This window comes from Pungitius pungitius, chromosome 10, assembly GCF_949316345.1.
Source record: "Pungitius pungitius chromosome 10, fPunPun2.1, whole genome shotgun sequence".
Taxonomy (NCBI): Eukaryota; Metazoa; Chordata; class Actinopteri; order Perciformes; family Gasterosteidae; genus Pungitius; species Pungitius pungitius.
In genome coordinates this window covers 12,299,157-12,326,358 of record NC_084909.1, presented here as the reverse complement: position 1 = coordinate 12,326,358, position 27,202 = coordinate 12,299,157, and the positions used below count along the sequence as shown (strand labels likewise).

Sequence of the window (27,202 nt, the reverse complement as noted above, 5' to 3'; positions counted from 1 at the left end):
GATGTAATGGGCGCCAAGGACTGTGAGTGAGACTCAGTGTGCAGCGCACTTCTCATAATGTTTGGTTTTCCGGATGGAATGTCCACATCACTGGGATCTCCGGGAAAGGGAGAGGTAAAAGAATAGCAGCGATTTATTCTCTAAGGATTGTTTTTAAAAAGAACAGAGGCCAACGGCACAGCACAGGTAGGAGCAGACCGGCGGAAAAGTTATGTGTATTTAAAAAAGTATTGACCTACAAATGAAGTAAGTCACAGGCTAAATAAGTGCTCGACAGTCCCGGAGTTTCAATAGAACATCTTTCACTTTGAGGCAATGAAAGAGCATTACAAATTATGTCTAAAAAGTGTACGCTATATGTGTAAAAAACACAAACGAAGAAACTATCATTAAGTTTAGTTAAGTCTTTGCTATTTAAATGAGCATTATTGAAAAGACAATGCTCACAACTCAAAGTAAGAGCATTAAAAACGAATCTTGGGGTAAGGCACTGTAACCTTACAAACATCAACTTTCCAACCAATGATCAATTAAACTTGGAACATTAGATATAAATAAATATCTAACCCTTTAACCCACGCATGCACATTGTAGCTGCATGGAGATGATATGAATCAAAGTACAGATACTCAAAATGTGCAGACTCATACTCATCACATTAGTTTCCCTAAATATCCTATTCACAAAGCCCTTCACAGGCATCTCTCCAAATGTTAAACCTGGGCATTTTCTACTCGGACAGGTGGTAGGAGATGCACCGGTAAAGTCCTCGGGGACTCAACACCTCGCACGGGATTTACTCCAAAGAGTTCAAATGGACTGGGACAGAGATCTCATTGAAAAGTGTCTCGCTTGCAGTAGCACAAAAAGACTGTACAGTGTGTATTAAAATGTATTTGTACATTGCTGGCATGCGTCTGGGGAAAGGCAGGGGAGTGACAGCACTTGTAAATGTAGCTGGACTGTAATTACTTATGGAACTGGGGGGAATTCCTGCTTCTGCTCAATGAAAGTGGGGTAGTGCTGAAAGGGGCACAGAAGGAGGGTGATTGGGTGCAGTATTGAGGGTGCTCAAGGGTAGAGGAATTTCTTAATTAGCAAACACTTCCGGCCAAGGGACCATCTGCCAGAATGGTATAAACATCCTAGAGATTGCATGCTGCCTGGATAGAAGTGCACAATGACCTGGAATTACATGAACTCCGTGTTTTAGGTTAACCTTACAAGGGGCGGAAGCAAGGATAGGTGTTAAAAAATAGGGGGGGGGGATTTGGATTCCATTGAAAAATAAATATTTATGATGCAAATAAACAATTTAGGAACATATTTGTGTTTCATGTGTGGCCAAGAGATTAAGCATTAACAATACACAGTGTACTATAACATTAAACCATGCAAAATAAGTCTAACATCAGCTTTGTTTCTCTGCAGACCCATGATCCTCATTGTAAAGGAGAGCAAATACCAGCAGATTAAAGATAAAAAAGAATGATTAACTCTAAAAGGATGAGCTCACGGAGCTGAAGGCGGCTGGTTGTGGTAGAGCAGCTGCTTCTCGGCGAGGAGCAGAGGCGCTGCGTCCAAGAACTGACCATCATCACTGACCACATCGTGCAGGGGTTCGGCGCCGCTCTCCCTGCCCCAAAGGGGAAGGAGGAGCTCAAATACCCGCATCGCAATTAAGTCCCCCACCAGAGCCAGAACGCTATGACGGCGCCGGGCCTTCTGTCGGAGGTGGAGCTACTGAGGAGGCAGGTTGTGGAGATGGAGGGAAAGGACGAGGAGCTGATACACGTGTGGGACCAGTGTCGAGACCTGGACCACAGCCTGTACACGGAGACCAGCCACTGCCGGAGCTTGAAACTGGAGGTGGACAAACTCAACAGCCGGATCAGCGAGCTAGACCGGATGGAGGAGAATCTGGGGCAGAGCAGGCAGGACTGTAGCATCCTGAAGGGCAACTTGGAGCGAGAGAGAGAGGTCGCCAAGGGGCTGGCCAACGAGCTTGATGCTCTCAGAGTCAGGGTGAGAGAGCTTGAGGCCGCCAAAGGCCAACTGGAGAGGAGCGAGTCTGCGATTAGACAGGACCTGGCCCAGCTCAGGTCACTGACTGTGGCGCTGGTGGAGGACAAAAAGGCCATGGCCGAGAGGCTACGACTGGCCGAAGAGAAACTCAACAAGAAGGAGGGAAAGAGAAATGAGCACAGCAACTTGGCTTCAACGACGGAGAGGCAGCAGGCATTGAGGTGTAGGGCAGATCTGGATGAAAGAATTACCGTCATCACAAAGGAAAAGTACGAGCTCCAGGGCAGACTGAAAGCCGAAGGGGAGAAGAATGGAGAGCTGCAGAGCAAAGTCTCCATGATGAAGAAACGGCTGCAGATCTTGGAAAACAGGAGGGAGAAAGAGAAGTACACGCACAGCGACATTCCAAACAGCGTTGAATACCGCAGCCACGCTGGGGACAACAAGGTCAAAGAGCTGACCCTGGAGCTGGAGGGCCTGCAGAAGAGACTACGAGAGAAGGAGATTCTGGAGGAAGCGCTAACAAAGGTGGAAACTGAGTTTGAGGCGCTGCAGAAGCACTTCGGGGAGGAGCAAAAGAGCTGCCGGGCTCTGACGGAGGAGCTAGAGGTGGCAAAAAGGGAGCTAGCCAGGTACAAGCAGGCGGAGAAACAGGAGGTCAACCAGGAGCACCTGCTCCTCTGCCGCCTTCAGAAGGAGCAGGTCAAGTCCCGGCTGCTGGGCCGAGAGGTCGACGCCCTGAAGCAGAAGCTCCAGAAGCTGACGGGAACCGAGCAGTCCATCTGCAGGGTACGGATGGACCACTCTGCGCTGCAGAGGAAACTCACCCAGCAGGAGGCCAGCAACAGAGAGCTGGCCCGGGAGATGAAGGAGCTGTGCAGCGAGCTGCACCACCACGAGCAGACCAAGAGGATTGCGCATGACGCAGACAGAGAGCACCCCCGTCGGACCTCCAGGGAGGTTCAGACGGAACGCCGGGAGAGGCTTGGTGGGAAGGACGATGAAGCGAGCGATGTCAGAAGGAGCTCCCTCGTCAACAACCTGAACAGCGGCAACATCAGCCCGTACAGCGGCCGGGCCGATGCGAACCCAGGGGCCAACGGAGAGGTGATGATGCTTGCGCACACGCCGGGGCAGCCCTTGCAGATCAAAGTGACGCCGCATCACGTCCTCAACACAGCCACCCTGGAGATCAGCAGCCCCAACGGCGAAGCGGCAGCATCCTACACAAGCACCGCAGTCATTCCAACGAGCGGGGCCTCGCCGAAACAGAGAATCACCATCATCCAAAACGCCGCTCTGTCCACGGTCTGTGGCAGAACACCGCCTCTGAGCCCCGACCGCACTGCGGCCGCCCCACTCGACGGTGGGCCCTTTTCTTGGGCACTAAAGCCAAACTCGCCACGCTCCACCGCGCACGACCATGGCGGCTCCCCAGTTCAGGTTGTGAACGTCAGGAACTGCTCTCCTGAGACGCCGGAATATTGCGAGACGCCGGAGCGGCAGAACAGCTGGCAACGCGGGCGGTCTGGCAGCAGCGACGCGAGTCCCAGCATCATTGCCGCAGAGGACAAGATCCACATCCACCTGGGGAGCCCGGTCGTCCCGGCTCTGAGCGGGGGGACTCCCGGCATCCCGCAGCCCATTGGGCCGTACTACCTCCGACACGAGCAGAGGACTCAGGTGCTCAACAATGGCTGTCACGTCAAGGGAGTCGGCACAATTACGAGCAGCATCACCATATCCCCTGCTGCCTCGTCAGCGGCACATTCCTCCAATATTACAGTGAGTGGTCTTTTCGATTAGGGGAGAATGTGGCTGTGCTCGACATACTGTGCCGTGTCTTCAGTCACATTGTAGGACCAGACAATTGAAAACAATTCATTTTCCATGATGAGAACCCTTAGTTTTTCGATTTTATAAAATTTATGAAATAAATGCTTTGTATTTTCCCATATCTTGTTAGTGTGTACATGAAAACCATTTGACTGTATGAGCAAATGTGTAATGGTTTTTTTTGATTTTCTGTTTCATCAATGTTTATTTTCTGTTAATAAAAATTCTTGTCTTGATTCACTTTAAATACTTTAGCAAGCGTGTTGGAATCAAAATAGGTTGCCAGCCAGTTTAAATGCAGAGTAGTTTAGGGTGATTATTTGAATATTCTTCTAAAACATCAAGCTTTTGATGTTAAAAAACAAACAGCCCTAGGAAATGTTTGTTTTTGCTATGATTGATGAACAATTGAGTTAGCAGCTATTTCAACCACAGCAGAATGCCTCATAACCGTGTGTGTTTGAGTGCAAAACCTGTAGCAAAACTAAATAAAAAAGTGAATAGTAATGACCATAGTCTTTAAATGTTTTAAATGGATAACAACACACATTTGAATACCTTTTCGACTTTTGCACTACGCCGCAAAACATTCTTATAATTTTCTGCCAAAGAAATGGGTTCAGGATGTGTATGGGGTGCAGCCATTATCATGCCAATCCTGCTCAGCCGTTGTTAGCCGCATGTTTCCACAGCAGTAAAAGCATTTTGCACAGTCACCCCTCTAATTACAGACCAATAATACAGTTAACTCTATGGTTATGTTGATTCGCCTACGCCATATATATATATATAAATATATCCCCCGTGTCCTCTATCACAATTTTACTGTTTGTAAAATGCATGTGAAACTCAAAGTTAACAGAGTCTAAGTATCTAGTCGGAGTTTCACTTAAAAATGATAATCCAATACTATAATCAGATTTTTTTTCAAAAAATGAAAAACTTTCATTGCTCAAACTGCACTAATGTTGCACAGTGTATCGGTACTAGAAAGGTACCGCGGTACACTTACGTTGAAAACGGTACGGTTTTAAATATTTTTAGTTCTGGTACTTCGCAAAAGCGTGTGTGTCACACAGGGGAAAACCGAGAGAGATGGCAGCCCTGTAGCTGTGTTGGATTGACAACAACTTTCCTAACAGTCAAACATCAAGCAAGTGGAACACAAGACAAAGCAAGACAGCAAATAAGTTACTGAATAGTCCAGCAGAAATATATACATGCAAACCTACAATTTCACTCATGTGGGCCTATATGATCATGAGGTCAGAAAGCACACAGAATTGTACAAAATACACACTTGATGCAATTTTCATTGTTTTTTTTCCAATAAAGGGGGAAAATTGGCCTTTAATTATGTGTCCATCTTTAATGTACCCAACACACATAGCTTTAGGTTTTTTCCACCTCAAACACATCTAAAATTATGTAATTCATACTTATACAACTACATAGCCGTGTATAATCAATGCTATGATTTTACCATGTCGTTTTCATTAATATCGTGCTGTGGGCTAATACTAATATGAATGCCATTTGTTAAGTGTTCAAAAAGCTGGCAAAAAGAGATTCATTATTATCATAGATAAAGGTTCCAGTATCTTATTTGTGGTATTGTATTGAAAGTATCGAGTATCGTAATATTTTGGCAGGTATAGTATCAAAGTCATACTTTTGGTATTGTGACAACCCTACATGAAAGTCATACTGCTTCCTTTGCATCTCCTCTTCACTCCTATGACTTTAAGGCAGTCCCATGCACTCATGACCACGGCTAATTCCAGAGTTGTAAGGCTATGCTAGTAATAAAAGGCAAAATATTCCACTTTGAGAAGTGCGACATTTCAACATCTTCACACACACACACATAAAAAATGCTTCAATCACCCAACTTCAGGTGAAATGCAGCATAAGCATTGTCAACAATCGCATCAAATAGTACAACCCCAAACACTCTCCGTCAACTAACAGCATCAGCTCCAGTAGTATGAGATAGTACTCTAATAAAAGGTTAGTAAATTCCCACCACTGGCTTTACGAACTTATGCAATCTACAGTCAAATAATTGCAAACGTTTCATTTGGGAACGTTACCCCTCGAAAGTAACGTTATACTATAACCTATGACTCCATCCCAGTGTACTCGGTGACCTAACGTTAAGCCACAGGCCTCGGCCTGTCACAAGACTGCCCTCTATTGGTATACACGGTGCATGGAGCTACGGAAGAAACATCCGCAAGCAAACTAGATGAGGATGGGCACAGCAGAATAAAGAGCAGAAGGTTATTGGAACTGAAGCATCATGTATACGGTTCAGGGCTGTAGCGCTTGACTGACCTGGTTGGAGAGTTGACTTTAGCTAAAATAACCAAGTAACGTTAGTTAGTAGCACACGTGTTCACACTCACACACACACACACACACACACACACACACACACACACACACACACACACACACACACACACACACACACACACACTGCTCGTAACAAGTCCTAGAGCCAACGCTAACTTTCGCTGTCCGGTAGGGTAAGCCGACGAGAAAAAAGCCGGTGCTTTGTCAATTACTTTACTATTCCCCAAGTCTTTAATTGTTAAGTTCCAAGTTAACATACAAACTGCTGGTAAGCTAACGTTGGCATTCAGTTAGCAACTCATGTGTCGCAAAGGCTTCAAGGTAACGTTAAAGAGTTCGCTTATCGGGATCAACTAAAACGCTTCTGGAACGTTCATTTCAGAGACACGAGAAAAATAAAGATGTTTAATTTAGTGAATAAATATACCTGAGTTGCCCTCGTGTGTCCACCACTCTTCACCCAGGTCGTCTCCCATTTTCCTCGTAGCAGAAGTCCGTCCAATCAGAATCTACCGCTGAGAGCGCGTGCGAGGGGTGTGTTCACAAGCAGCACGTTAAAAACACGTAGTGAGTGTTGCGTAAAACTTAAACGGGACACCATGAAAACTAAACCATGATGTAACATAATTTACATTAGTAACGGCTGTAAGCGTTGGCCACAAAGCTGATGTACAAAAACAACGGTTCAAATAGAACACAATTTGCAATCACATATTTGAAAACTGTTTTTAAAAGTAGTTTTAATAAAGACTAGAAAGCAGAGCATCTTTTTCTAAATTTGAAAAATAAAAAACACGAACTTGTTGTCTGGTTGATGAGGATAATTTAAGTCTATTCGTTATTATTTGGGTACATACACATGATAGATGAGACCAATGACTAAGTTAGGAGGATTTTCCATCAGAAATGGCAAGTCTGTGGTGGGCCTACTCTACAACAACATTATTGTCCTAAATAATTTCAATTGAACCATTATTACTCAATTCACCACTCTGCCGTGAACTGTGTGAATCTTTGGCACAAACTAATATTCTTCAGTTGGAATTCACTAATGAAAAATGCCCCTGTTTTATTATTCATTTTTAAGTTATCTCAATTTCTCTCACTCAGTGAGCATCTATAACACGACATTGACAACACTGCGGTGAAACATCAAACCCATAATTTTCTCAACAGATTAATGAGGAATAAAGGCAGATCCTTTTGGTCCAGTTACCTCTATTAATTACACAGTCAAGTATACAATCCCTTATATTGTATTTAGCTTATGAAACACCAATGTTAACCTTTTCATAAATGACACATTCAATTACAGTCCAAATTCTCATTGATTACCATAAGGGGATATTTCCATAAAGGAGAAGAGCATTGACTATTCTACTGATTGTTTTCTCAATGGAGGACATTACAAAAAACCTCTTCACATCTTCTGTCATTATGGTTTGGCCGGTGTGGTCTTATTTTCTAACACAAGAAAGGAAAGCGAAGAGAAGGTGGTTGTGTTTGGAATAGTGCCCTCTGCAGCTGTAGCGGAGAGGAGGGACAGGTCCTGTGAGAGTAATTGCATGCTTTTGTCAGTTTCTGTCGGAACAACACATTTCTGGCTGGCGGATGCCGCGAGATGTTTGATTAAAGCTTTGTACAAAAAAAGAACGGACTGATTACTGCGGAAGTTATAACGGGTACAGAATGGCTATGGTGTATGACCCTTGATATGGGGGGAGAAAACAAATCAAGACAGAGAGAAAGGAAGGACGTCGTCAACACGCCTGCCAACAGGGAGGACAAAGGATTCTAAATGGCAGCTTTGTATGCAATTAAGCATGATTCCCATAAAACACAGACCTCTTCCTCATTCTCTCTGTTCGTTTGGCTGCATTTTTACACGGAACAGTGTGGCGTACAAAAGCACATTCCTTCACTCCAGACCCCGTGGGGACGGGTGGGGGGCTTATGAAACATTAAAAACAGTATGCCCTTTGTTAATCATCCAACCTGCATTTGAAAGAGAAACAGTTCTGTAAAAAACGTAAACTGCACAAGGAGATACACCATCCTTAAATACGAGCAGAAACAAGTAAAATAATCCTAGAGGAACATTTGTACTTGTTAAGAAAAAAATGGAAATTACCCTTATTTTCATTCAATGAGCTAACTTTATGTGTATCCAAAGGGAAAATTGCTGTGTAGCAGGATAGGTCGAGGTAAAGACTATGAGGACTGATGATAGTATATGAAACACCACCACTACCACCAACCAGGGGTTCTGAACCTTCTGTAACTTAATAGCCCACTTACCACAGGTTACTTCACACGATCTGAAGACCAAAGATGTCTGAGAAAAAAACATAATAGGGAAAAAAGGCCAAATAACTTAACTGAGTTATATATATATGCTTACCCTGACCTCCTTAACATATGCTTTGCAGCCACATATTTGTTTGTCACTTAGAATATTCTATTTTAAGACGTCAGCTGGATTCACAAAGCTTTATTCTGTTTTCAGTTTGTATGCTAAGCTAACTAGCTGCTGTCTGTAGATGCCAATCAAACAGACCGCTTTTGAGAGGGTTATTGATCTTCACAGTTTTTAGTGCTGAAGCAACAGGAAAACAAAAAATCAAGAGCCAAAGAGATCTAAAGTGAGAAAAAGAAGAAAGTTGTGAGAATGCAGAAAAGAGTGAAAGGGAAGATGCACATCGCTGTAATTAAAGGCGGACAGCTGCCTCCTCCGGCCTCTGTGATTGCACACTGTGGTGCATTGGTGTTAATGTGTTTGTTTTGTTGTAAGCAGCTGTTCCGCCATTCTTTTTTTCTTCATTCTCCTTTCTTGTCTTTTTTCTTTTTCCACTGAATATAGAAAGAGAGGGAGGAAAAACAAAGTGAAAACAAAAACAGTTTAATTACATTTTTAGAAAGTTCAGAGCTGATTACCATAATGATATCAAGGAGGCATACCAACTTACAATTGCTTTTGTAGTCTAGAAGAGCAAAATGATGCGTGAGATGACAATAGATTATTTGATCACTTGCCTTATTGGTATAACCTTGTCTGATTACTAAATGATGATCTAAGTTCATCCATAATCCAACTACATTTTCTAAACCAACCCTCTCCATTTCAAAGAGCATTGGAAAACAAAAATCATGATTCAAATGAATATAGAATTAAATACAGCAACTGTCGTTAATAAGCAACAGCGAGAACGGTGGGTCAGCAAGGTAGTTTGCGGCCTGACAGAAAGTATGCAACCATGTGCAAACAAACAGGAAGTGACCTTGAGCATTCCGAAACTTCTCCACACATAAAAGCTTCCCATGCAGGTCTCCAACTTACAACTGTATTCATGAGCATCTGGCCGAGCCTGACCCGCATGGAGACGTGCTGCATTCTAAACACCAACATCTATGCTTTGCAGTTTCTTCGCAATTTTCTTTGAACATGTATTGACACCAATTTGATACACTGAATATATTGGGACATACATGGTATTAATCAGAGTGATATATCTAGAAGGCTTTTGTGTGTAAGCAATCAGATTGCATAGAATGTCCCTCATTTGAGATTAACCTGCCTTCCTGCAGATGTGTCAGAGGGGGTTAGAGGTAAGACGGCGGCAATCTCGTCATTATGGCGAAGGTCCCAGTCACTGTCAACCTCGCCAACTGTCTGACCACATCGGTCGGACACCTGACAGAAGTTTTAAGGCCACACGCTGCAAAGTGAGCTGGAGAAGAAACAACTGCTCAGAAGTTACTTTACGTTGTCCGGTCCAATCTTCTAGTTACAGGAAGGAGAATAGGTTCAGTCAGTGTTATTTAAGTTTTATTCCCTTTCAAACGCATGAAGCCACCACTGATGAGTAGCTTTGGAAACACTCATCCAATGAGGTCGTGTTTTACTGCCTGTGGATCAGAAATGCTGATGTAACAGTGTGTAGGACAGTGGCTGAAATGCAACACAATGTGTGTTCACCTGAAGTGAAGGTTGACATCTTGGCTTGGTGCATGAATTACCGTAAATATTGTAATGTTCAGTCATCATGTCTGACATTCAGACTCAACATTTAAAATTTACATTTATTGTAAAATTTACATTTAACATTTATATATAGCATTTAACATTTATATATAACATTTACATTTGTATTTAAAATGTATATTTATATTTAACATGTACATTTACATTTAACATTTACATTTAACATTTACATTTAGATTAAATATTTATATTTTTTAACAACTGTGTTACTGCCAAACATTATCCGTGGAAAAGTTGCATGTATTTACATGAATTTCTCTCTAAATGTTTGAAAAAGTGACATATGAAAGTTGTCCTGCTTTTTTTTCATATGATAATGCTAAATGTAACAAAACTGAGCTGGATTTTAGAACATGCGACAATTTACAAACGGCGCCCCATAATATTTGCATGCCAAAATTGTGTCCTCACTCATACCTTTTGTTTCCAGCAGATGGACTGGAAAAGATATTCCCCCCGTGCGAGACCTCTGAATGTATGGACACAGCTTGTTGACGCGGCAGCCAGCACAGACTCGGCAGTGTGCGTCCGGTGACATGACATCTTGCCCCGTTTCTAATTATGGTAAGCGATGAAAGTGATTGTTGTTAGCTGCAGAAGTGACAGCGTTAAAGGGCGGAGGGCCACCCACACAGCTGGGAGCTTAGGGAAACATACATATTTGTCCTCACGCACGTCACCGAAGGGACACAGTGGCACGAAACAAGGTGAGAGGGGGTTTCTGGTTAATGCACCTGTCAGATAGGACCTTGCTGCCCGTGTGCAGTTATCTGACCCAGCAGAGCAAGGCCAGGACAGTTGGAAAATTAATAAAAAATCCTGTGTTGTTGGCTTAATGAGATGTGACTTGTAGCAAACAGCCTGAGTATGAATTGGCTATTTTCTTTTTAGCAGAAAAGGATGTAATGTTATTTGGATCTCATTTTGTGACATCATATGTACTGTCTCATCCTAAAAGCCACGATTATTTGGATCTTGTGAGTCCTTGATTAATATAACTAAAACATAAAATGAATTGAATATCAGCCTCAGTTCACTTTGAGAAGTAGGATACTTTCCAGTGTGTTCTTTCTACTGAAAGTTTAGGGAACTTAATACACACAGATCAACTCCACATTCACACCATTGAAAATTCAGAAGCAGCAAATCTAAAGAACATACTGTGCAAGCTCATTGTCAGGCCATCACTATCAGTACCATTTGCTCAGGAACTCGGTGTGAAGATTATTGAATTTGATGTCAAATGTTAGGGCAAATGTCTGCCATTATTGATGGTTAGCATACGGCGGAGAGATGGCATTTATATGATTCGGAATCCATGCCGTCGTTACAATCTACCTCTGAATTCCTGTTCTCTGTTGTGAAACGACTCAGAATTCTGGCAGGATAGGATAGAATTCTACCTTTTAAAGGTTGGCTAATGCTTTTGCGACAGAGTAAATAGGTTCCTTCGTGGTGAATGATCACAATCAATACGTTTTTGTGTCATGTGGGCAACCAAGTCCGGCTTCACTTATTTTACATTTTTGTTTTGCCTACTTAATGCTAGTAACGAAACAAGAACACTAATTTTACGAAAAACAAACCAAACTTTTGTAAGCTAAACCAAAATCATTCCCTCACCCTAACGAAGTGCTCTTGTTGCCTAAATCCTAAAAAAAATGTAAACCTGCATTGGAAGTTGGAAGAATACATAAGGAGAAGATAATGGACGTTTTCCGTGAACGTAATAGGTTGATTTTGAAAGATACTTTGAATGGACAGTATGAATGAGTGGGGGAACCTTCAGGGAGGAACATTGTGTTTCAGTGGAACTGATTTATTGTAATAATGGTATGACTGAAAACTAATTTTACCAAGACCACCCTAACCTTGCAATGTACTGTATTTTCAGGCTGTTTAAACCTCCTTTTATAAAACTGAATTCTCCCCCCCAAAATTCTGACGCACAAAATTAAGATTTGTGAAATTGGTAACTGTAAAAACTGAACTGTGAGTACATTTGAAAAACTATTGTAAACCTTTCTCTACTAATGTTGACCACATGGTGGGTTACTAATATGCAGGAATCTTAGTCAAAAATACCATACGATGTTCATCCTGCTGTCAATGTGCAAAATGACGCCCATTTGATATAAATAATTAAATAAAAACGAGAAAACCCCACACAGTCGGTCAAAGACTGGAGAGACCACAAACTGCGATGTAAATATGTATTTTGCCATTGTTAATCCTGTTTACAAAATGGTTGTTTCCGAATACCACATGCATCAGAAATATTTTTTAATTCATGTTAATTCTTCACGACATTTAAATGAGAAATAACTAGCTTCGTAAATTACCTCAAATCGTTATATTAAATACAAGATCAGTTTCAGTCTTATCCCCCGCTCGACTAACAGTGTTAGCAGTGCTAGCCATGCAAACAACTACAAAATACCTGACAGAGCGAACGGTGTTTAACTGACTTGGAACCGGAAATTTGGAGCCAAATCCTGCAAAGCCGCTGTCATCAGCGACGACCTCGTGGTCTGTAACCGGACAAAATACAAAGTTTTATCTCTGCATTTGTCATTTTTTACAGGGACATTAGTGACAGAAATGTTTTATAACCAGTAATCATAATCATAGAAAAATATACCCGCTAATGCTCTTAGTGCTTCCGCTGTACCCCGCCCCCAATACCATGTTCATGCTTAATGTAAATCACTCATGAATGTATGAGCTTAGTGAGATATCATACATGCGGATGATAAGACGGGCAAGGAAAGAATGAGGAGAATGCAGGAGAGAGGGAGAGAGTGGAGGAGGGAGAGAAATAGGCTGGAGGTTGCATTAAACTTCAGAGCAAAGCAGTAAGAGGCCAAGTCAGGAGCTCCCACAGGTCATGAATTAAAAGACGAAAATAATAATTTGGGAAATTCTTACCCTGATACAGAATTTCACATTGTGGATATCAAAGAGATTAGTAACATTGAATCACATCTCTTCTCCTTTCCCTCTGTTCTACTTTCTTTATATTATTTTCATTTCTCGCTCTCGATTCTTTCTATCCCTAAAAGCAACATACACACACTGTACAGTTCGCTCGCTGAACGTTGTTCTGATTATCCTGTAGGTGCCGTCCCCACGGGGCATTTGCATCGTGCAAATTAGGTTTGAGTTCATCCTTGGAGAAGCTATTAGCCCCTCACTACAGCCCCCTGTAACTGTGTGTGTGCGTGGGGGGGTGGGCATTATGAAGGAAAATATCTGTTTCACCAGTACATCATGTTCTCCTCATTAATAAAAGAAGAAGAACACTGACTCTCATATGCTAATAGATGAGCTAACTTTCTTGACTAAAACAAAATGCTTGCAATGATAACTTTATTAAAGCGTCTTGCATTATTACTCTGATAACGAAGCCCATGTGTTGTGCTGAAGGACTGTAGGCGGAAGGAGGGAATCCTTTCCACGTTCAGCAGTAATTCATGTTCTCATCTAGGTGGAGATAGTGACTGTGAGGGACCACGCTGGGGTTTCTGAAAAGATGTTCCCCAGAGAAAGATTTATCTTGTCACTGTTCTCTGCGGGCCCTCGCTACTCATTACTATTTTACACCCAGTTCTTGAGCAGCTGTTCCCATTGATAACAAACTGATGTGTTTCTCTGTAATATGGGAGATGGGATGGGAGAGCCTTAACTAATGCAGACATCCACAGAATCATAACCACTGATCCAGAGAGACATTTATTTAGTCCCCACTTTACCTGTGGGTATATTCTGCGAATGTTATCAGAAACCTTGGCATTCAAAGGCTGAGTGTCATCTAATATTCTTTTACGTCAACTAAAGAGTTAACCTCAGGTAATGTCCCACAAGCTCTTGTTGTTGGGAGGAGCGTTTCAGAAGCAGCTACACAATACATTTGATTATTTTTTGCTGTTCTGCTGTCGGCTGTGATAGGAATAGAAAAACACGCTGGCAATAGAATCTACTAAAGCAGTACTACATCTACATTGTGCTTTTTCAAAACAATAGAAATACCATCTTCAAGCCTCCCCCAGTGACTGCATTGTTTTGTCAGATGTGCATTGACGGTAATTTCTTCATGTCTCCTAAGGTAGCAGTTAAAGATCTCTTTGATAACTCAGAGAATACCACCATCAGGGAAGGAAATGCATTTTGGGGTCAAACTAATGATGTCAATGTGTCATGCTAACCTACATTACGAACTTGGGCAGAAGTAACTTAATTTATTCCACAGAAAACTTACTTATTCTGACTTATTCATGATTGCAGTTGTAGTTGTATTAGGGTGGCTCTGCACCAATTTCATCTATCAAATTCTGTTTACCTTGTCACCGCGAGTACCAATGCGACTCTCATATCCTGCTGTACCTGCAAAGCACCACATGGCAGACCAGCAACTAGTGAACAAAACGGAGCATTTAGCAGCTAAAGAGCCAGATATTTCATTCAGGGTTTCGTGTAGGCAAACCACAGAGCTAAATCAGTGAATGTTGAGGTTACGTTAAGCATTTATGCCATTACAGCCTAAAAGTTGACATGTCAATAATATGTCTGTTTGTCATTGCATGTTTAAGTTGTCTACCCTTTCACATGTTAAGTATGACTCACTTTTAGGGGGGCATTTTGTGCCCCCTAAAAGTGAGTCATAAAAATATCTACCTTCTCCTTTGATATAAAAGAAGGTCTTTGTGGATGATAGAAGATACCATACTGCTACACTGGCAAAGTGTAACTAATCACGTCAGATCAGTTTCTTGGCTCCAAGGAGGTGTAAATAGAAAGAGGGGAGCTTGGCAAAGGCGGTGGAGAAAATTATTTGAGGGAACTGAGTTAGTGTTTATTTCCTCTCGGCAGCAGCAGAACAGCTTATTCACTACGCCACCAGGAGATGGAGCTGAGATCCTCTCAATGCTCCAGGGGTAGCTGCAGCTACAAAGCGAGTGTAGATGGACATTTTGATATGAGGATGTTTGTGGAGTTGCTCTATTCCACCGGGGTCATGCTGGTTCTCCGGCCCGGGTGCCGGCATTTTACTCTTTGAGCTGTTTTCTTTTTTTGAAGGTCAGAGTAGGAAAGGATCTAGTGCTCATAGGTGGACTTCCTGAAGCAGCGTCATCACTTGAGGTGCCTGTTATGACCTGGCCCTTCAGACTTCACACGCCGGTTTTGGGGGAAGAGTTTTGGGGGGGTTCGTTCTGGACAGCGGGACCAGAGTTGGCGCAGGGTAAGTGCGCCTTTTCTCACTGCCAATGCCTCATATTACGCCTTCCTCTATCATGTTCGCCCCGGCGTCTCCTCTTTCCTCCCTCCTCTCCCCTCTCAGTGTCCCTCTTGAGTTTGCATACCAGCCCTCCGGCCCCGAGGAGCATCTCATTCCCCATATGCCCAGTGCCTTTAAGCCTGGCCCCCAACGCAGGAGCCAATCACATATTTATCGGCAACATGAATTAGCAAATTCTCTATTTTCCATCACACCAACAACCTAATGGTTGATTTCACTACTGACCTGCTTCTGGTTGTACATCACGCAAACACACAGATGGCACATGGGAAGTTGGAGAGAGGAATAAGTTGGCAATAGGAGACACAATGAGCTGTTTGAATCCAGGTTGCAACATGTCATGAAATTGTGTGTGGAGGCGATAGATATGCTTTTGCATTTTTTGTTGAGCACCGTTCATCAACTAGCACTATACTGTAATCAACAATCCAACCTGAGGACCCCAACTAAGGGTTGAAACGTAATTAGTGGCATAAATACTCTAGTCAAAGGTCCGGCAATGGGGTCAAATATTGATTGCCGTCAAAACTTCAAAATCGCTGTTGAGCTCCTAACATTTTAGTTTCACATCTACACTAAAAAAAATGACTCGTTGGCATTACTTAAAAAAATCATGGAAAGAATTTCCACATTATTTGATTCATTTCTCTCAATGCTAAACAATAACGTTACTCTAACACTATGTTATTGAGTTGGGTTAATATAGTTTTGTAGAGTTTAATTGATATGAATGGTTCAATCAGTTTCAACTAGATTTAGTTAATTTAGTTGAACTTAATTTAATTGATTTCAAATTAAACATATTTAACCTATTCATTTGCATTAACTTAACTCAGTGCAATTAAGTTGGCCGAATATTAACTTCTTAGTGGTCACAGAAAGCCATTCAATCAAATGGAAATCCTTTCCATGATTTTGTTAAGTTAAGTCAAAGAATAAATATTAAGTGCAAACAAACACAAAGAAAGAAACCTTATGTGGTTGAGGCAAGTTTAATTACATGTCATTTAAGCTGACGCATTTGCATTGCATTACATTACATGGTTTACATTTTTTATCCCATAGTGTTTAAACACGGATGGACTAACAACTGATAATAGTATTGAACAATATTTCCTTTGCATAAGAGAATGGATGCAGATATTTTGCTTTACACAATGTGACCAATGGTTACTCAAATAAATTGTAGCAACAAAGTGAAAAAAAATAATTGAGTAAAATGTATTGAAAAGATTAATTAAATCTACAAGAGATATTTAGTTAATCCAAATCAATTTAACAAGAAAAATTGATTCATGTTTATTTATCAAAAGTAATTTTTAATGAAATATTTGGGTGAAATTGACTTATATTATATACTCATATATATACTCAATAGAGACATTAATTTACATTTACTGAATATTTATTTGAAATGGGTTTATACAGTTGTTTAATTGAATTTGATTTACTGAATAAAATAAGTCTGGACTCTCCGACGTGTTCCTGTAGGTTTTCATCTTTTGTATTGCAAGGTCCTGTGAAACAGCGTCTTCAACAGCATCCTGAAATAGCGAGAAGACTGCATATTACGCACTTTACATCAAAAATATTAGGTCCTAATTGGACATCTAACAAATTACATAACAAACATCTTATTTTACATTCACTAACAGGCAGGTCATATGTCAAATAATTTCTATATGATAGTATAAGCTCATTCCTAGTGCTCTAAGTCATCCAATGCAAATATGTTAAAGGGAGTCTTGGCTTCTTTGTTAATGGCTCTGAATTCATTCAGTTGTTGGTGTAATCAGATGGAGATGCCGAGCATTTACTAACAGTCTCCATTTCTGCAGTAGTATTAAAAGCATCCGTCATAGAATTCAAAAATGTGCACACATACCCAGAGGACAATTATTATTATCATCAATGAAAATGTAAAACCCAGCAGCTTCTGCGACAACTTACTAGAAATAACGATATGATTGTTGTGATTTGACCATACCAAGACGTGACGGTAGAAGAGAGGTAAGAGAGATCACTTTATTTTTATGTTAAACATGTGCTTCAACTTACATCACACTCTTTCATGAGTTGATCCATCGACTCCACGAGGTAGACCTTGAATGACAGCATCGCTGGTCGTGGTAATGCTTGGGTTGCTGAGAGTCTGAAATGACAAAAACAAACATTTCGAGTTAAAATCATCCACTCCAATCCCAAATTCCACAAAACCAGCTGTGACTACAGGAAGTCTTCATTAACTCCCACAAAACTGCACAAGATATTTTACTGGAATACTATATATTCTGACAACATGTATGTAAATATATAGTACAATTAAGACTAAATTTGAATAACGATGTAGCTGATAGTGTCAACTTTATGGAAACGAAAATGCATGCAGTTAGAGGACTCTTTTTAGAGAGTAAATCTGTAAAAAATTAAACATTGCCTCTGGCAGATGTAAGTTATAGGCAAATTATATTCCTTTTTTTAAATCATAAAATAAAACATTTCCAAACATAATTAAAGCTGCGAGCAGCGATGAACGGGCCTTCGCCGCTCCTTGCATGTCGGGGGGGCAGCGGTCAGCCGGACATGCGGGTCAAAAAGAGACTAAAGAGACTAAATAAATCACTCCTGGGGCTGGTATTCAATCCTGAATCTGTGGTTTCATAAACGGAATCCACCAACACTAGGCTATTGCCGAGCTGCAAAAGACCTGAAAAAAAGAAAAAGAAAAGAAAGAAAAGAAAAGAAATGTAGCAGAGACAGTAGAGTAATTGTTACGGGTCTCGGGCACAATGACCACAATAACGAAAATATGTATTCCTGTAAAATAAAGGTAGAGTCTGAACAGCAAGAATCACAGCAATACTTCTCCAGATTGCATCTGTATAATTGATTCAACACAAAAAGGGTTTCCACCTCTTTGCAAAAAATACAGGGAATATTCACACTAAAAAAATTATAACTGACTTCCTGTTTGTTTTAGAACATAGTCCTCAGAGACTTTTTCAGTCTCCCTGTAATACATTTGTTAAAAAATCACCGTACTTGTAGGTCAAACAGGGTGCCGGCGCTGCTTCGTCAAAAACTTCCAGGGGGCGCTATGGAGGCAGTTTTTCACTTTTGATCCAAAACTCCACATCAGGTCTGTAAAGGTCATCACCTAGGACACTCACAGAGCTTTTCAAGAGTGAGAGTTTGCCAAGGCTCAGAAGATGTGCTTGAACTTTCATGGGAGGATGTTGTCGTCACGGCAACAAAATTTGTCAAAAACTCCCAATATTCACTGTCACCTACAGTATAATCACAGACATACGGTTTATATTCCCAGATTTGAAGTGGATCAGATTAAAGGGCTAGGAGTTGGACATAAAACTGTAGACATTTTGCATTGACCTAAGCCAATAGGTTGCGCTATACTTTGTTGAAAATCACTTCAGGGGAATTCTTATAGGCCTACACAAGCATCATGTTTATAAATTTCGAGCCAGAAATATCAATGTTTCTTGGAGTTATACCATTTTACATTTTGAAGAAAATCGTCAAAAATTGTCCAAAATGGATGCAAGATCACGCCCAGGTAGTTTTATGAAAACTCTTGATTTTAATAACTTTTGATCCCACAGTTGTCAGGATCAACGTGCCTGACAACTTTTGAAATCGATCGGATTAAAACTCTTGGAGTTCGTTTGTTTGTAAAACCAAAATACGGTGGAAATTGCAAAAAAACAGCAAAAATACAGAGACTCACTATAGCGCCCCCTAATGGTCAATTTAAAAAAAAAAATTATATTCTAGGACCCAATGTGAACAAGTTCTATAGATTTGGTGATGACAGGCCTTTTACTTTTAAAGTTATTGGTCTTTCCTTTTTAGGCCACACCCCTTACAAATTTATTGGTCCATCAATTAAAAACCCAATGAGATATCAACAGGCTTTTAATAACTTTAGATGGCATTGAGCCAATGATCATTTTAGTAAAGATTTCGTAAAAATCGGACCAAGCGTCTGGGAGGAGTTTGCAAAAACGTGTTTTTCACAAAATTCTAAATGGCGGAAAAAAACGCCAGGTGCATTTGCATACCATAATTGACTTTTTTGTAGAGCACATCCAAGAGCACCTGTGTGCAAAGGATCAAGTAAATCGGTAAAAGTAGGAAAAAATGTCCCCAAAGGAATCCCTTATGGGGGTGCTAGAGAGCACTTTTTTCATCCCCTAATGGCATGACCCAAAGAATATATACATTTTTCGCACTTCTGAAGCGCGTGCAAAAATTCAAGAGTTCCAAAGAACATGATGAATTCCCCATAAGTGCGATCGAAGTGACGTAATAATAATAAGAATTCTTGCAATTTCAATAGGGCTTCGCCCCACTTTTAGTCGGCTCAGGCCATAATAATGAATGGAATGCCTTGAGTGGGATGCCTTCAGCCTCAGCTCCAAGGCTGAACTTTGGAGTGGAAGAAGTTGAGAACATTGAGCGTGTTCCTCCTGTTCGGACATGAACTTTGATTCAAGCTGCATGATGTGATTCAGCGAAACTCATCCTGGATCTTTAAGACAAGTAATGACATCAGTTTTAGAGCAACACATATTACAAGTGTACACATGGTTCTTAATGCTGTGTTCACACCAGAGTAGCTTACAAACTCTGGTTTGAAAGTGACTGAACAATTCGCTTCACATGATTGTCTATGTCCCAAAGTCTTCACATCACATAGAGAGCAGAGTAGAGACAAATAACATCAAATAGCCCGCGAGTAAGCTCACGTCACTAAAGCGCCTCTGGTGTGGACACAGCGTTATAACATGCATATTACTGCTACTGGTGAACTTGTGATAGTCAACAAGATACCGGCCACAGAGTGAACAACACACTATAGCTTAAAATAATGTCGGGTTTTAGCACTCTTGGTTAGTTTCTTTCACTGACTATTCTCCAGAAATGTAACGTTAATGTTTCGTTAGTTTCACTGACCATTAAAGCCACATGGTCTAACCGGGCGGCTTTTAACAGCTTGTCATGTTAAAGTTACTCATCGAACGACGTGCAGGGATATTCATATAACTCATATTCCTAATTAACTTACTCTACTAACCTTTGGAAGCAAGAATGTTTGTTCTCCTTTTGCAAGCACTAACCGTAATGGGTTTCTGTGCTGCTGATTCTTAGGTAAAGCTAGCTAGCTAGGTTAGCTTCTCACGGAAACTATCAAACAACATCAACATCATAAAAGCCACTAGCGTTAGCTTAATGACGTAAATACATTTACAGCGCAGTAAAGTTGGCATGTTTGTTAACTTTACAGAAGAGCAAAACAGTCGTTAAACAACAAACAACAAACTGCTTTAGTACCTTGTTCACTACCAATAATTACAAAGGTCTTACCTTTAGGAAAACATCATCCCTTCCAGACGCGGGCGGATGTCCTCATGGTTCAAAATGTGTGTCACTCAATTGGAAACAGCGACTTCTCTCAATAATTAACAGGATCTTGTGCAGAAATGCAACTCTATCACTTAACCCTTGTATGGTGTTCATTTTTTTGTTACCCAGCAGGTGTTGTGGGTCTGTTGGACCCGTTGAATTTTGGGTTTTTTAATTCAACACAAACAACTTTATGTTAAAATATTCAACAGATGTTTTATTTATCCCAATTAGAAGCAATATAAACAGCAAATATGGTTAATATTTGCCCTTTAACTTTGTTATAACACATTTACAAATGAAAGTGCTACTCAAAATCAAAAAATCAAGAAAACCATTTATAATCAAGATATGAGTGGACAAATTTACAAATGAAGCAAGGTTGTTCATAACCATTGACTTTTATTTATTTGAATTTCATTAATAAGCAGGTCATTTTACATAGCAGAGCACACAGTTTACATTGAACACATTACATTGTTGAACACATTGCCTTTTCATACCAGCAGATACCAGCCCATTCAACACATGAGTGGCAGAGTTTTACTGTGTGTGTGTGTGTTGCATATCAGGAATCAGGAAACGTTTATTGCCATAATATGTTGGACATACATGGAAATTGTCTTGGCGGTTGGTGCATGACAGAAGACGACATAGTGCAAATAAGATAAAAATAAAATAAAAGTATAATAAAATATATGCTATGGGTTACTACGCTAAAAACTAAAGCTATGGGTTAGTAAGTTAGAGGAGATAAGATCAAATTAGGAATAAAAATAAAGATAAAGTGCACCAGCTAAACAAAGTGACGAGTGACAAGTGAAAGTGACAAAGTGAATGAATGAACATGGGAGTCAGAGTCAGTCAGAGGGGACCCGGGCGACGAAGTGGAGGGCCATGTTGACAGCATCTACAGACCTGTTGGTTCTGTAGGCGAACTGCAGGGGGTCCAGGAGGGGGTTGGTGGGACAGGACTATCCGTTCAAAAGACTTCATGACTACAGAGGTCAGGGCGACGGGCCTGTAGTCATTCAGTCCTGTGATCCTGGGCTTCTTGGGAACAGGTATGATGGTGGAGGCCTTGAAGCAGACTGGGACGTGGCATGTCACCAAGGAGGTGTTGAAGATGGCGGTAAACACAGGAGACAGCTGGTCAGCACAATGCTTCAGGGTGTGGGGCCAGACTGAGTCCGGACCGGCTGCTTTCCGGGGGTTTTGTCTTTTGAAAAGCCGATTGACGTCGCTCTCCAAGACAGAGAGGGGCAGTGGGGGAGGGGAGAGTAAGCACCTGATGGGTCGGGGGAGGTGGTGGAGTTGTGGGGGAAGGAGTCAGGACATTCTCTTTCAAATCTGCAGTAGAACTCATTCAGCTCATCAGCCAGGCGGAGGTCATTCATGGAGTGGGGGGTTTTCGGCTTGTAGTTTGTGGGGTGTTTAAAGCCTCTCCAAACCGAAGCAGAGCCGTTAGCTGAGAACTGATGTTGATGATGTTGATGTCTGAGTCTCTCAGAGTACAGTCGTTTAGCATCTCTCACCGCCTTGCTAAACCTGTATTTAGACTCTGTGTACAGGTCTTTGTCCCCACTCCTAAATGCCTGATCCTTCTGCAGACGTAGTTTCCTGAGTTCGTTGTTATAACTCACCCTGGTGCATGATGGCACACAGCTGTCCTCACAGAAGCCGATGTAGGAAGTTACAGCCTCTTTGAACTCATCCAGATTGTCAGAAGCAGTCCTGAAAACATCCCAGTCTGTGCAGTCAAAACACGCCCGAAGATCCTCTAGCGCCTCGCTGGTCCACTTCTTGGATTCCCTCACCACAGGTTTACAGAGCTTACGTTTCTGCCTGTATGCAGGAATCAGGTGGACCATGACGTGGTCAGAGTGTCCCAGCGCAGCACAAGGGACGGCGTGATAAGCCCTGCTTGAAGTAGTGTAGCAATTATCCAGCGTGTTCTCCTCTCTCGTCGCGCATTTAATAAATTGTTAACTTAGGAAGTTCATGGCTGAGGTTTCCTTTGTTAAAGTCACCGAGGACAATAACCAAAGTCCGAGTCCGAGTCCGGGTTGGTCCGCTCCACATGCCGTATCTGGTCGGCGAGTGTCCGCTGTGCCTCGTGCACGTTGCCCGGCGGCGGCATGTTAACACCGACCAGGATGAATGAAGCGAACTCACGGGGGGAGTAGAAGGGTTTACAGTTGATGATAAAAGATTCCAGAGCAGGAGAACAGTGTTGTTGGATCACTGTTACGTCGTTGCACCAGTCGTTGTTGAAGTAGAAACAGATACCTCCACCCTTTGTCTTGCCGGAGAGCTCCGTGTCGCAGTCCGCTCTGAGCAGCTGGAAGCCGGCCAGCTGGAGCGCCGAGTCCGGTATCGATCCGCAGAGCCACGTCTCCGTGAAACACAAAACGGAGGATGAAGAAAAGTCTCTGTCCCTTCTCACCAGCAGCTGAAGTTCATCCAGTTTGTTGCACAGTGAGCGCACGTTGGAGAGAAAGATGCCCGGCAGCGGTGTGCGAGAACCAGGTTTGCAGAGTCGCACCAGCGAGCCGGCACGTTTTCCTCTCCTCCGGCGTCTCACCACGTGAGTAAAGGTGAGCGCACCTTTGACTAGAATGTCCAGTAATTCCACAGATGAGGGAAGGAAAGTTGGAAATAACTCCACTGGAGTTGTTCCACGGATGTTCAAGAGCTCGTCTCTGGTGAAAGAGCTCCGGGATTCGCAACAGGAAACACAATTAACGACGAAAACAACAAAAAACAAAGAGCACCGAAACACCGAGGCAGGCATCTGCGGCGCCATCATATGTGCTTCTTGCACCAGATGCATGTATTTTGTGTCTTGTATCTCTGTCTGTCTTCTGTCTGTGTATCTTCTGTCCTTCTTGGGTCCACACACTTCACAGCGTTTCTTTTTGTTGCTGCCGGCCGCAACCTAGAATGATGAAAAGATCATGAATTGTACTAAAACCTCTGTCTTGCAAGGTATGAGTGTTAAACATATACTGCAACAGCATTACACACTTACCTCAGGCTCTGCAGATGAGTCGGTAGGTTGGGTGGATGGGACACCAGCATTGTCCTCCTGAGTTCTCTTCACGGTGGTTGCAGAGTCTGAGGTTCTCAGAACATGCTGTCTTCTCAGGATTTGTGGTTTCAAGAGCGTCTTCCCAAGTTCCTTGAGAAAGAGGCGTCTTCTCTGGAGCTTCCCTCTGTTCCACTCTGGGTTCAATGCCATCCAGATGACAAAGGCATTGTACGCAGAGATGTCCAGTATGTCAAAGAAAATCACCAGTGGCCAGGGTCCTCCTATTGCAGCTGTAGGCAGTGTCGTGAACGCAAAGCAAGGATCAGACTTGAGACTTTAATCAAAGCAATATGACAATGTTTATTTGTGACAGGAGTATTCAGTCCTGCAGTCATACGTGCACGGACCTGTTTCAAGCTATCTAGCAAAAAAGCAATGAAAAGGCGCTTAATACAAAGTGCCCTCGGAATATATAGTCTTTAAGAGCATTCTTGATTGGTTCACTATGATGGAGGCGGCTCCTTGTTTATGACCTTCGGAGAGCCCCATTGGAGCACAGGGATGTCCATTCCTCCAGGCTCTCGGATCATCACGTCTCCTGTTGTTCCTGAGTTCACTGCATACTTCAGATAGTTGGTGTATTGAGACATGTTAGTCTCAATATTCTGTTTTATCTACGATTGACCCTGAGAGAGCGTGTAGTTATTTAGCCTCAGATTCACTCCATATTTAGAATGTTTTCCGTGTGAGCCATGGTCACCCCGTCCCATGTATGGACGTGACCCTGAGAGTGCGTGCAGCCTTTTTATCAACATGTTCGTGTGCTCCGGGTCATACACAGCCTCCACTCATTATTAGTATTACATTATTGTTTAAGTCTACTTGCAGTCTAGCGTAAGCGTGCATGATTATATTTAATACTCAACAACTCCCCCTTTTCACACCTACTAGGTGTGACCTACTCATCAAGGAGGAATTCTCCAGCGGAAGTGCAATCAACATTGCCTTCTGGAAACGGGAGTTCAATATCAAATGCGAGCAGTGGGCACTGCTCGTATGGCGGGGGCGGGCGTTCCTCCTTGGAGAGGGCGGTCGTGATTAACCGGGATGTCATGGTACGTAGGCAGGGAATGCAGCAACAGCCACAGGTGACCACAATTCCTACGAATACTGCGACCGAGACGGCAATCGACATAACCAAGGATTTCCATTTTCCAAATCTGTTTTCCATCCAGTTTCCAAATGGGTTATCAATTCCGGATGCCTCATGCATTTCCTTGGACAATGCGCGCAGACTGTCCAGAGCCCTTGTAACTGATCCATCGGGAGCGGTATTATTTGGAATAACCGTGCAGCACATATCCCCGAACATAGCACACACTCCCCCTTTTTCAGCTAGTAGCATATCCACTGCCATTCTATTCTGCACTGCCATAAGGGAAGTGGGGGCCAACTGGTCTGACAGACCCTCAATGGCGTCACGGGTGATATTGGCCACGCGCAAGACATTATAATGTACGTAGTTGATGCGGTCGACATTCTTATTTGGCGTTATGAGGAAGATGGCGGAGATCCGTGGAATGTTTTCGAAGCCTGCTGCTATCTGGTCGGCCAACTTGAACCTGTCTGGGACGCCGCGAGGGATGCCAATGGCATCTATGTAAGTGGGTCCGTCTGTTAGATCAAAGGAGCTTGTGACACTTTTTTTCCGCAGAATGTGTCTCCTCCGCCGTTGGGTGAGCGTGTTGGATAGGGAACTAGTAGTGGCCAGTCGGTCGCCTATGAGAGTGAGTGGAGCTGCCAATCGTACCATGGCACACGTCCCTATTGTCTTACGGTGATCTATACTTACAACCAAGCGATGGCCTCCACAGTAGTAGTACAACCCACCTCGAGCCCAAGGGCCGATCGTTGCGCCTGGCCCAGTAGTATTGCACCAACCTGGGGAAATCTTGCCAACATTCACACTGGGATGAGTAGCCGTGAAATCAAAACATTGGTATCGCCCTGCTTCGCCTCTATTGGGGGTGAAGGCTCCCCCTTTTGTGTCATTGGCAACTGGAGGGAAAACCACGGCTAACCCGGCGCAACCTGTGGGTGTCGCCTCATGAGTCATTGCCAGAATGCATTTGTACCCTTGTATATCAGAATCGGGGTCAAAGGGGCTGGTTCGGTTATCAATCTAGGTCGCGCGCTCGCGCACGCCACGCAATTAGACATACGGTGTGTTCTAGCGTTTGAAGCTATCCAATTCATCCAGATATTGTCATCCCCGTACCCCGTGGCCATCTGTATCACTGTCAAGGGGGTCAAGGCGGTGTAATCCTGGGATAAAACCATATAGCCTGTATCTTTTACTTTTGAGCTTGTGCTAGTGTCCTGTGCAACCTTGAGCAAGGGCGGGTCAAAGAAATTTATTTGTAGAATCCCCATAGTGTCCGTCCCTGATTGGTCTACCCCCATAACCGCAGTCAATCTGTCCCGGGAGTAGTTAAGGCTGGCAAGAGACATTGTGATGGGATTGTTGCCAGCACTATAGTCACGCTGTAGGAAAACCTTGTCCCATACTGCTCTCCCCTCAGTCTTGGTGCCACGGATGATATCTGGAGACCACTGCCCTGTATACTTAACCACAGTATTCCACCCATAGCACCACTGTCCCCTCAGCCATCCCTCTGTCTCGCAAGTGTACATAGCTTCATTATTGTAGCACACATACACATCATACCCCCTGAATGAGGAGCCTTGACCGCCACATTCAATAACGTCACACAGGTCAAAGGTGAACGCTGTGGTCGTCCCTCGCGTATAGTTGAGAACGATTCTGGCACCGCACGCAGGATTATGTTGGGGGGTACGGGCGGCGGCGCGCCGCCCTCTGCTCGGGGCCTGTGTGGAGACCAGATAGGTACCATTGGAATGCGGGGCTGTGTCTGAGTAGCGGGTCGCGGCAGTGTCAATAAGGTTTTTTTTATCCTTTACTTTTTCTCTATACGCTTCTTCTATCCCCCATAAAGCGAGCCCCACTGCGACTGCGAGGAGTATATTTATCCCTGCAAACAAGGGGCCCCGACATCCTAGCCTTTGCCAGGGTGTCCTGTATTTTGACGGCCCGGGGCCCCCACCCCGGTGCTGGGGCACAGTGTGTTAGGTGGTGCCAGGGAGCGCCTGATTTACCTCTGACCTGGAC

General features: G+C 42.9%; 2 protein-coding genes across 3 annotated transcripts in view; one reads left to right on the top strand and one right to left on the bottom strand.

Moving 5' to 3' along the window:
* cmss1 (cms1 ribosomal small subunit homolog) overlaps positions 1-6,801 on the bottom strand; it is a 28,351-nt gene extending 21,550 nt beyond the window's left edge. The window contains exon 1 of the mRNA XM_037487973.2: positions 6,647-6,801. Coding sequence (XP_037343870.1) covers positions 6,647-6,695 — 49 coding nt within the window. The 5' untranslated portion in view covers positions 6,696-6,801. The remainder of the gene's footprint in view (positions 1-6,646) is intronic.
* Positions 2-5,204, top strand: LOC119228433 (filamin A-interacting protein 1-like). 2 transcript variants are annotated; one of them, XM_037487969.2, is made up of 2 exons: positions 2-114; positions 1,432-5,204. In XM_037487969.2, the coding sequence occupies exon 2, from the start codon at positions 1,708-1,710 to the stop codon at positions 3,829-3,831; it is 2,124 nt and encodes a 707-aa protein (XP_037343866.2). In that variant the 5' UTR covers positions 2-114; positions 1,432-1,707; the 3' UTR covers positions 3,832-5,204. The 2 variants fall into 2 exon arrangements, with proteins under 2 accessions (XP_037343866.2, XP_037343865.2); XM_037487968.2 differs by having other exon boundaries at positions 2-186.
* Positions 6,802-27,202: the final 20,401 nt, after the last annotated feature.